This window comes from Malania oleifera, chromosome 4 (assembly GCF_029873635.1).
Source record: "Malania oleifera isolate guangnan ecotype guangnan chromosome 4, ASM2987363v1, whole genome shotgun sequence".
Classification (NCBI taxonomy): domain Eukaryota; kingdom Viridiplantae; phylum Streptophyta; class Magnoliopsida; order Santalales; family Ximeniaceae; genus Malania; species Malania oleifera.
Window position 1 is genome coordinate 25,510,093 of NC_080420.1, and position 10,949 is coordinate 25,521,041.

The 10,949-nt window shown below is 33.8% G+C and overlaps 1 protein-coding gene across 3 annotated transcripts in view; it reads right to left on the minus strand.

Annotated features, from left to right (window-relative positions):
* The window catches only part of LOC131153586 (mediator of RNA polymerase II transcription subunit 25), a 109,527-nt gene extending 99,977 nt beyond the window's left edge, over positions 1 to 9,550 (minus strand). For all 3 annotated transcript variants that reach the window (XM_058105998.1, XM_058105999.1, XM_058105997.1), the window contains exon 1: positions 9,186 to 9,550. In XM_058105998.1, coding sequence (XP_057961981.1) covers positions 9,186 to 9,283 — 98 coding nt within the window. In that variant the 5' untranslated portion in view covers positions 9,284 to 9,550. The remainder of the gene's footprint in view (positions 1 to 9,185) is intronic.
* Positions 9,551 to 10,949: the final 1,399 nt, after the last annotated feature.

Genomic DNA, 10,949 nt, shown 5'->3' on the forward strand with positions numbered 1-10,949 from the left:
TCTTTGAGCCATGTTTGCATTAGAGGAGTGGGCCATGTGTCAATATGCTTCAAGGTTGGAAGCTAAGAAAGTGGAGGTCATATTATAATGTGATGATAAGTTTTGGAAAGCAATAAAGAATTGCTTGAAGTGTGAGCCCACTTGTAAAAAGTCTAAGGCTTGTTGATGGTGATGCGAAACCAGCAATGGGTTATATATATGAAGCCATGGATAGAGAAAACGAACAAATTACCCAAAACTTTAATCATCAAAAGACCAAGTATGATCGTATTTGGAGCATCATTGATACGAGATGGGACTTGCAACCCCATTGGCCCCTTCATGCGGTAGGATAGTTCCTTAATCCGAGGTAAGTTACATTCTCCAAAAAATAAATCAATTTGATAACATGTTATGTGAGTGGTAAGCCTATTATCTATGCATTTATCTTTATCACTTCTTTTATTTGTAGGCTCCATTACAGTGATGAATTTAATACGGGCATGGAAGTCAAAATTGGTCTATATAACACTATTGAAAAAATGTATCTAGATGTTGGAACAAGGATCAAGATTGATCAACAATTGGAAAAGTTCAAAAAAGTTCAGGGATGCTTGGCTTAAGCATGGCTACTCTAACAAGAAAAAAGAAACAACCCGATATTATATCAATGGGATAGTTGCCTACTTGTCTTGAAGACAATTTTTTCATTGCTTAGTTTTTTGTTTTTGGTTCATAACCAAAACACAATATGATGTTTATTCACTTTTTTCTATCATATGTATAGCTTTATGGTGGGAGATTTATGGAGAGGAAGGCAAGGAGCTTCAAAGACTTGCAATACAAGTCCTTAGCCTCACATGTAGTGCCACGGGATGTGAGAGTAATTGGAGCTCATTTGATCATGTCCACTCCAAAAAAAGGAACCGATTGGAACAACAAAGACTAAATGCGCTTGTCTTTGTTAAGTACAATATTCAACTAGAGCTAAGTCAAACAAGGAGGCAACCAAGTGGTGAGACATATGATCCAATTTTTTTATCAGACATAAAATCAGGTGATTGATGATTACCGAAAAGAAAGGCCCTTGCCTACCAAAAGACATTTCATGGATGAATTTCAATGACTACTTTGAAATTTGGAAATAGCAAGAAAAGAAAGAGAGGTATGAGTTGTTTGACTTTATATTTGTTGCTCCATAAGTAACTAGTTTATGAATTGAGGATGGAGCTTTAAAAATAATTGACGTTTTAATAATTTTATAATGTCATATGATAATGTAGGACCAAGGAACCTGAGATTTGATCGTAGAGGGAAAGGAAAAAATGTTGAAGAAGATGACATTGAGCTAATTGGTGAAGAGGAAGGAGATGAAGAAGAAGAAGAACAAAAAGAGATGATTGTGGTAAACGATGAAAATTATGATGATGGCGATGATGACAATGACCTTGCATGAGGGGAATGGGGTGATGAATGATGATGCACTACATTGCACATTAGTAGTCTATATTCTATCATAGATGGTTTAGAGCTTAGTTTGTTTTGTTTTATGAATATAAGATGTGGGCTTCTTGATATTTTTTTGTTTTTGATGTCATAACACGTGTTAGACGTACAATTTTGTGGCAAACTACCATAACTTGATACTTGACAGAGATGGGATGGATAGATCATGGAATATTTTTTGTATATGACTAATTTTTCCTTTATATAAATATACGTAGAGTTCAATAGATCATAGTAGGATTAAGACCTACAAAACTTGCTTCAACAGCAAGCGTCATTCTAGTTAACAGCATGATTGATTCATATTTGTAAAATTTCAATGTGTTTTGCTATTTTATTTTGTTGTACATAAGCGCATGCCATATGGAATCAATTTTTCAAATTTTGTACAAAATCTTACAATTCAATTTGATTCTCAATTCACGATTCGAATCTTGATTTGACAACTATGATCCGTGCTATCCGAAAACATCTATGAATAATTTTATTTAGGTGAAGTGAGGCACAATAAATTAAGTGAAACACATTGTATGCTGCTATCATCCACTTCAAAACAATATCCTTAACCCGTTCATGGCATGCAAGATCAATCAAACTATCAAAAATCAAAATTAATTTTTGGATACCAAATACTTGATAAGTGGATGCAATAAAAAAACAATCATAACACATGCATGCACACCGTTGAAGAATCCTAACCTACAAGATAGTTAGGTCTCCCATTCTATTTATAAGATATCTCAAGCACATCAAAGGATCATAATAACCTTACTAACACACATGCACACAGAAACATGTAACACTCCCTCTCCCGTCGAGCTAGAGCATGAATACCATATGCTCCTAGCTTGTTATTAATGAACTTCCCAATGAACAAATTAGTTGACTCCACATGAGTTGTTATATTAAGCTTTTGCAGAAGCTTTTCCCCAATTCTATTCATAACATATCTCAAGTACATCAAAGGACCATAATACCCTTACTAACGCACACTCACATAGTAACATGTACACTCCCATCAAACTAGAGCATGAATAACATATGCTCCTAGCTTGTTATGAAGAACCATAAGACTGAATTACCTGAGACGTCTGGGCCCATAAGAAATCGCGGAGCCACCCATTAATGGTAATGGAACTCTGCGCAACATTTCCTCCCGTGATATGAGTTATCACCCCTTGATCACTTATACTACCAAATTTAATAGAAACAATATCTATTGAATCTGAAAAATCATTTCGATCTCAAATAGAAGAAATTCAAACCATCTTTAATGGGGAGCCAAGTATTAACAAAGTACATTGGCAAGGTAAAATTTTTTATCATAAACCTACCCCTCCAGATCTTCAAATAAAAGAAAGACATCTTGTTGCTCAAGCAAAACACGATGGCGATACTTACTACGAATGGAATATTGATGGGCAATCTGAACATCAAATTCTAAACACTCTTCAAGAGATGATTATGGCATCATTAGCCTATAGAACCAAAGGTAATTCTAATCATCAGATTGCAATTGCCTTAACTATAGGAATCACTACCAAAAATCAAAATTAATTTTTGGATACCAAATACTTGATAAGTTGATATAATTAAAAAAAAACAATGCACACTCTTGAAGAATCCTAACCTACAAAATAGTTTGGTCTCCCATTCTATTTATAACATATCTCAAGCACATCAAAGGATCATAATAACCTTACTAACACACATGCACATAGAAACATGTAACACTCCCTCTCCCGTCGAGCTAGAGCATGAATACCATATGCTCCTAGCTTGTTATTAATGAACTTCCCAAGGAACCAATTAGCTAACTCCACATGAGTTGTTATATTGAGCTTTTGCAGAAGCTTTTCCCCAATTCTATTCATAACATATCTCAAGTACATCAAAGGACCATAATACCCTTACTAACGCACACTCACATAGTAAAATGTACACTCCCATCAAGCTAGAGCATGAATACCATATGCTCCTAGCTTGTTATGAATGAATTTCCCAAGAAACAAATTAGTTGACATAACACAAGTGGTTATATTGAGCTTTTGCATAAGTTTCCCCAACAAAATAACAATCAACTTCAATACATTACATCCTCTCATGAAAAACTAGATTTGAAGTAATATGAGAAGCAACTTGATTATTAAACATCAACCCCACAGGATGTAGGATGTGAACAATTAAACTCAAGCTCTTCCAACATTTTCTCTAATCAAATCAATTCATAGGTTGTATGGGTCGTGACTCATCACTCAAACTCCACACTTGACCATGTAGCCACAATTTGCTTCTTACTCTTCCAAAACACCAAATTGACACTAACAAAAACGAAATATTCAACGGTTCTCTATTCAAAGGGTTATTTGACTTAATTTGCATCTGTCTATCCTTGAACATGAGTATGATCATCATTGTGATACACAAGACCTCTACCAGGCACACCTTTGAAATCTACAAACTACAACATTGCTTAAAGGCAATCAAGGAACAAACTCACAACATTTGCTCATGTGCAACACCAACTGCCAAGTGACTTAAAAATTGTCATGATACAACAACAACAAAACCAACCCTTATTCCCACTAAGTGGGGTCGGCTATATGAATCCTTTTCCACCAATTTATGCGATCATAGACCATTTCTTTTGATAGATTCAAGGATATTAAATCCTTACTCAATATCTCCTCCCAAGTTATTTTAGGTCTACCCCTACCCCTTCTACTGTCCCCCACAGTAACTAAATCACTCTTCCTCACAGGTGCACTATAAGGCCTACGTTGCAAGTGTTCGTACCATCTAAGTCGTCCCTCCCTTATCTTATCTTCTATAGTAGCTACACCTAACTTACCACGAATATGTTCATTCCTTAATTTATCTTTCAATGTTATACCACTCATCCATCTAAACATCCTCATCTCGGCAACTTTTACTTTTTGAATATTATGTTTCTTCGTCGCCCAACATTCCAATCCATATAGCATAGCTGGTCTTATAGCTGTCCTATAAAACTTCCCTTTCAATTTTAAGGGTATTCTACGATCACATAGCACACTTGAAGCACTTCTCCATTTTACCCAACCTGCTTTAACTCTATGCATTACATCATCTTTAATTTCTCCTTCAGCTTGCATAATAGATCCAAGGTATCGAAATCTACAAGTGCTATTTATTTCTTCATCATCAAGTTTAACTTTATCTCCAATATTCCTCCTGTCATTACTAAAACTACATTTCATGTATTCTGCTTTATTTCTACTTATCTTAAAGCCTCTAGATTCCAAAGCTTCTCTCCATAATTCTAACTCAACCTCTACTCCATCCCTAGTTTTGTCAATTAATACAATATCATCTACAAATAACATACACCATGGAACCTCCTTTTGAATACTCTTAGTCAATTGGTCCATCAGTAAAGCAAAAAGATAAGGACTCAAAGTAGATCCTTGATGTACACCTATGGTAATTGGAAATTCTCTAGTTTCTCCATCTACAATCCTTACACTAGTCATTACTCCATCGTACATATCCTTAATGACATCGGTATACCTACAACATACACCTTTTTTTTCTAAAACCCACCATAGAACTTCCCTAGGTATCCTATCATATGCTTTCTCAAGGTCAATAAATATCATATGCAAGTCCCTCTTCTTTTCCCTAAACTTTTCAATTAATCTTCTTAAAAGATAAATAGCTTCTGTGGTAGATCTCCCAGGCATAAAACCAAATTGATTTTCTAAGATCTTCATTTCTAACCTTAATCTTTGTTCAATTACTCTTTCCCATAGTTTCATCATATGACTCATAAGTTTAATTCCACAATAGTTATTACAATTTTGAATATCTCCTTTATTTTTGTATATAGGTATTAAAGTGCTTTTCCTCCATTCATCTGGCATTTTCTTAGTTTTTACAATTGTATTAAACAAATTAGTTAATCATATAATTCCGTTATCACCCAAGCATTTCCAAACTTCAATTGGGATGTTATCTGGTCCCATAGCTTTCCCGTTTTTCATCTTTTTTAGTGCAAACTTAACTTCGTTAACTCTAATTTTACGAATAAATCTTATATTTTTTGTCTTTTCCTCATTTGACAATTCTAAGTTTAAGCCCTCTATTTGGTTTTCGTTAAACAACTTACTAAAATAACCTCGCCATCTTTCTTTAATATCTTCGTCCTTAGCCAAGACAATATCTTCCTCACTTTTTATACATTTTACATTTCCTAAGTCCTTGGTCTTCCTTTCTCTAACTTTAGCAAGTTTAAATATATCTCCCCTTTTTTGTACCTAATCTATCATACAAACTATTAAATGATTTATATTTAGCTTCACTAACGGCCCTTTTTGCATCTTTTCTTGTCTCCTTATATTTTTCAAAGTTATCTCTATTTCTACATTTTTGCCACGTTTTATACCAAGTTCTTTTTGTCTTTATGATTTTTTGTACATCTTTATCCCACCACCAACTTTCTTTGCTATTTGAGAATCTTTCCCTTGATTCACCTAAAATCTCTTTTGCTATCTTTTTAATAGAGCTAGCTAATCTATTTCAAAGAGTATTAGTATCTATCCCATCCTCTAAAGTCCAATCCCCATCTTTGATCATTTTATCTTTAAATTTTATTATATTTTCTCCTTTTAGGTTCCACCATCTAGACATCCTACACTGGTTTATTTTATCCTTTTCTTCCATTTTTTAATGCATATATCTAACACTAAGACTCTATGTTGTGTGGTTAGGCTTTCACCTGGAATAAACAATCCTTGCATGATAAACGATCTACCCTCCTAGTTAAAAAAAAATCTATTTGACTTCTATTTTGTCCACTTTTAAAGGTTATTAAGTGTTCTTTTCTCTTCTTAAAGCAAGTATTCATCATACTAAAATCATATGACATAGCAAAGTCTAAGATCATCTTCCCAGACTCATTTTTGTCTCCATATCCATATCCTTTATGTATCCTCTCATAATTTTTATTATCTCTTCCAAGGTGTCCATTCAGATCTCCTCCTATAAATATTTTCTCAGTCCCTAGTATGCCTTGTATAATACTATCCATATCTTTCCAAAATTGCTTCTTAAGATTTTCTACTAAGCCAACTTGAGGAGCATAAGCACTAATGAGATTTATTATCCTTTTTCCTAATACCATCTTGATTTTTATAATTCTATCCCTTACTCTAGTTACATCCACAATGCTATCTTTTAAGTTTTTGTCTATAATAATGCCTACTCCATTCTTATGTTTTTCTTTTCCAGTGTACCAAAGTTTAAATCCTGATTTATCGATTTCTCTAGCTTTCTCCCCCACCCACTTAGTTTCTTGAAGGCAAATTATATTAATTCTTCTTCTAATCATTGTATCCACAATTTCCATGTTTTTACTCGTAAGTGTCCCTATATTCCAAGTTGCTAATCTAATTCTAGTTTCCTGAACTAACGTCTTTACCTGCCCACGTCTAGAATGATGCAGGAACCCTCGCATATTTGACACCGTAACCGGGTGCCGACATGTCACGATGATGATCCATTATGACATTTGTGTTGTTAAATGCAACCACCACTAGCTTTTTTGTTGTAGTTACTTTGTGCATTGTAGCACATAGAACTAGTGAATGATCCATATCAGTTGACATTGATTCATAAATTAGCAAGAAGACTACTTTAATTTGCCCTCCAAATTTCCTTTTGCTTTCATTGAATTCCAAATTCCATTAAATATGTCACACATTATGAGCTTTAAAGTTACATTGATGAGAAACTTCAACCAATGAAAACAAGAATGAGCAAACAATTAGACAAAATCCGAGAACAACGATGTTGTTACATGCCTCAAGCAAAAACTACTCCAATTTTGACAAATAAATCGCATAATCAAGTCGGCATGTTTGACCCAAACAACATTTGTTGTATAACAAGGATAAATATGTAAACAATGATGTTTTTCATAATATGATGATTAAAAAAAAAAATCTACAAAAATAAAAGATTTCATTTGAAGAAGAAAATGAAGCATATAAATAAAGGAGATAAGAAATCCTCCAAAGACGAAATAGAAGCAACGAAAAGGAAAACCAAATCAAAATAATACAAACTTCCGATCACTGCAAAACTGAAAAACACACTTTAAAACAACAAGCTGCATAAGCCAAAGCAAAGCCATGTAACATATTATATCCCATAGCAATAGTAATCAACCACTTGCCAGGTCAATCCCCCACAAAAACACAAAAACTGCACATCTCCACATACAACTAGTAGCATCTTTACTCTGACCAAAACCGCTATAGGAAGTAGCCAAGAAATCTCCTACTAACTCTAGACGAACCCGATTCTCCAAGTAATCCAAACAATCGATTGCATACACAGTTCAAGTAAAAGAATAGAAAATGATGAGAATCAAGCTCTAGACTATCAAAGACTCAAAGCATAAAGTACTATCATTAGGAATAATTCATTAGAAGGCCTCTTACTATGCATCAAATTGTTGTTGTTAACCCTATTAAAAACAATCAACCCAATAAATGTCTTAATCTTAGAGGGAAAGCTGGTGTTTCAAATATTATGATGAAGCAGGAAAGATAATTAAAATATTTTAGGACATGGAAGTACCATTAACATGGACATAACACTTAGTTGCCAAATCAATATAAGGATAGTGAAATGATTTTTGATCATGGACAGTGTTTAATTTCACACTATATCATGCACAAATGACAATAAACATCAAATCCAGCCATTATACATATACTCAATAATAAAGAAATAATTCCTATATATGCATATTGAGAGACATAGAGATCTTCGGCTAGGTCAAACACATGCATAATAACAGGGGTAGACAAAGGGATGAGTTTGGTAAAAAATCATAATTTACCCCAACCATGCAACCAGCTATTTTCTCCCTAAGAAAGACAACCCCTTTGAGACCTACAGGCTACAACCACAAATATGTGAAGAACCAACATATTATTCGTTTATTTGCAAGAGTAGCCAAAGAGAAGAGTCTGGTAAAAAATAAAATCATTTACCCCAACCATGCAAACAGTTATTTTCTCCCTAAGAAAGACAAGCCTTGAGACCTACAGGCTAAAACCAAAAATATGTGAAGAACCAACATATTATTCATTTATTTGCAAGAGTAGCAAAAAGAGGATTTTTCTATCAATCATCATTTTCACTCCAGACCCCAACCCTACAATGGCAATAATCCAAGAAATTGGGCACTTTCCCCAAAAGAATGACAAGTTTTTGAGACCTACAGCCACAAATATGTGAAGAACCAACAAATTATCAGTATTTATTGCAAGACAGCCTCACAGCCCTTGCCAAAACTAATAGCTTTATATGTATATTAACGAATATAATCCCTCATCTGCTGAAGAAAGACAACCTTATCAAATTAAAACTTATTTTTGTGACTCCCTTGTGCATGATAATTCAACATCAGAGCTCACTTTCATCAAATGTTCATCTAAAAACGCACAACTTAAGATTAAAAGAGCTCTAAAATTTTACAGATCGACATAATTATATAGACAAACATACTACTCAATAATAGGCTGCATTTAAATTACATCATTTTTACACATGCAGAAGGCATAGAAACCCCTAACCGTAATTTTATGCGAGCAGAATTTCAAGTAAAATAACTAAAAAATATGAAAACAATGATGAACGAAATGGCAAACCTAATGATCTTCTCGAGGTAATCCGAAAGAACTGTCTGCCAGAAGGGACCCATGGCCGCGGTGCCTTCAACGACCACGATCAGCTGCTTCTCCGCCATGTTCAATTTCTTCGGCAGCGGATCCGATCAAGCGTTGCTTTAGTTCCCTAAACTCTCTTCACTCTTCGCAGTATCTTTGCGTGCCGTTCGGCGGTCAGCGGCCGCCGCCAATAACCGTCGCCATTTTGCACCAGTCTTGAAAGCGAAGCTTGCCTCTTCTCACCATTTCACCAATCGCCGTACGCGTATATGCTTTAGATTTTTTGTTTCTTCTTCGTTCTTTTTTATGACTGTCAAATGGAGCAGGTAGCGTCGACATGGTTCAAAAGAAGTTGTGTAAGAGAGCTTCAATCCGGAGTGAAAAAATTAAAATATATTAATAAAAATTTATTCAATTCTCTTTGATTCTTCCTTTCTATTCCAAACATTATTATATAAAGGTTGAAGTTTTAAAGGAGTCCAAGAAAGTTCATTGGGTGGAGCATCGGTAGAGGTTCCATTTAGACATCAAGCATAATAATGAGATGCAAAAGATTACCTAATACAGCTTGGTGCAGGATCAAAAAAAAAGGACTAAGCTAAGATAATAAACTTTTATTAATTAATTTTCCTTTCCCTCTTCATTAATCTAGTCTCATAATTGAGTCCAGTAGGGATTTGCGAGAAATTAGTCACAAGTGGCTAATTTTAACGATTTTGATGCTCTACCTCTACCCTATTGCTCTAATGGATTATAAATAAATTAAAATTAAATTATCCTCACAAGTTTAAGATGTCTCATATGCATATTTGATGCAAAATTATGATATTCTTTTTTATCTAATTTCTTCATTAAAGTGCTTGCAACTATACAGAGTGTACTTCCAAAATGATTCTAATACATTCTAATACTATATATAATGGTCTTAAATTCAATTCTAATAAGATAGCCTATTTTGGTTTATCGGTCTCATGAATTTATCTTGTTGGCCTTACAAGACTTAAAATCTTATTTTGATAATAACAAATCAGAGGAACTTAACATATTTGGTTAATTGATGATATTTCAGGACTTAAGTATGAGAATATAAGGTCAAGTGTTTTCAATGATCATTGAAAGCTTATACTTCAAAGACAATCAAATGAAAGCTTACCAGATATTGAAACTTGAATTTAAAGAGAGATGAAGGTTCAAATGACTATTAAAGCTTGGTTTCAAAGATAGACAACTCTAATTAAACTTGAAACATATTGAGACATGAAGTCAAGATAGACTCAAAGAAAAGGAAAAAGCATGAAGACTTAATGTTTAAAGTGCTTATGTTTAAGAAGTCTTGTGTAAGTACTTAATTCAATATCAATATAGATATATGAAACTCTCTACGATACATTATAGACTTATAAATCAATTTTTGAAAACCCAGGAAAATGATTTTTAAAGTTACATTTGAGTTTTTCAAAAATTAAGGATTCAAAGTATTGAAAAATTAGAAAATGAAAATTTGACAGCTCAGCCGACTGACCAGAAAGCCCAATCGACTGACAATTTTTTTAAACTGAAATTTTGCTCAGACAGAATGGACCCATTCGACTAACCGAGCCAATTGACCCTCAAATAGAATAGGCCTAGTCGACTAACCTGTGAAATTTTTAAATTTTAAACAGTAACGAAAAATTCCCAAAAATAAGTTTTTGAATTCTAAACGTTGTAAAAAATTAGGAAACACTCCAAGTAACGTGGGAAACA